This window comes from Octodon degus, unplaced genomic scaffold (assembly GCF_000260255.1).
Source record: "Octodon degus isolate 3935 unplaced genomic scaffold, OctDeg1.0 scaffold00051, whole genome shotgun sequence".
NCBI lineage: Eukaryota > Metazoa > Chordata > Mammalia > Rodentia > Octodontidae > Octodon > Octodon degus.
The window spans coordinates 2032402-2033319 of record NW_004524627.1 but is presented as its reverse complement, the minus strand read 5'-3'; the positions used below and the strand labels follow the sequence as shown (position 1 = coordinate 2033319).

The window sequence follows — 918 nt, the reverse complement described above, 5'->3', positions numbered from 1 at the left end:
TTAATACCAGTGATGGGGAGGCTGAGACAGGAAGATCACTATGAGTCTGAACTATGTAGTGAGACCCTGTATCCAATAAATAAATATATATATATATTAAAAATAAAATAATATTGTCCACAATTTGAAACCTTAATCACACGTCTAAAAATATTTTTTTCTGAGGTTGCTGGATCTACCACCCAGGGGCATAAAGTATGCATTCCCAAGCAACCCTACAACCACAACACTGCAAGTGCAGTCACTTCAGATGACCTGCGACTATTCTCAGTTACAAGCTCAGTATAACCTAAAAATAAGCGTGGGCTCTTAAAAGGTACAATCAGGAAACCGAGCTAAGGCACGCGCACCACGCTCCGCAGCCTCCCTAGAAGGGGGAGAGCGGAGTCGGCGAAGAAAGGGCAAGCCGTTCCCCCAGGTTTACAAATACTCTCACACCACCACACCCCTTCAGCGACACCCGCGCCCCACGCCCCGCCCACAGCCGAGATGCGGGCGCGCACCAAGACGAGGCCGGGTTTGGGGGGACCACGCGGCCCCGCCCGCCCGCCCGCCCGCCGTCACCCACGCCCCGGGGCCGCGCTGCCTAGCAACGCGGCCCGGCTTCCTAGCAACGCGGCCCGCCCGGCCTCCCGGGCCACCCCAAGGAGCCCCCCGCAGCCCCCTACCTCTTTTTTCTTCTGGCCTCCCCCGAGCTGGATGCAGAGTAGCAGCAGCAGCAGCAGAAAGGGGAAGCTCCCGGCGGGCAGGTAGCGCAGGCGCCGGCCCGCGGGTCTCCGGCGTGAAGGAGCGCCCCTGGCCCCCATCGCCGCAGGGCCGTGCCTCCTCCACGCGCGGTAGCCGTGCGCGCCCAGCTCCCACGCGTCCCACACCTGCCGAGCCACCCGCGGGGAGCGTCCAGCCGGGCCCTGGGGGCTG

General features: G+C 60.9%; 1 protein-coding gene across 3 annotated transcripts in view; it reads right to left on the bottom strand.

The window, feature by feature from the left end:
- Positions 1-912, bottom strand: part of Tusc3 (tumor suppressor candidate 3) — a 256150-nt gene extending 255238 nt beyond the window's left edge. For all 3 annotated transcript variants that reach the window (XM_023717312.1, XM_004633050.2, XM_004633051.2), the window contains exon 1: positions 669-912. In XM_023717312.1, the coding sequence (XP_023573080.1) occupies positions 669-806 (138 nt within the window). In that variant the 5' untranslated portion in view covers positions 807-912. The remainder of the gene's footprint in view (positions 1-668) is intronic.
- Between the last annotated feature and the right edge of the window lie 6 nt (positions 913-918).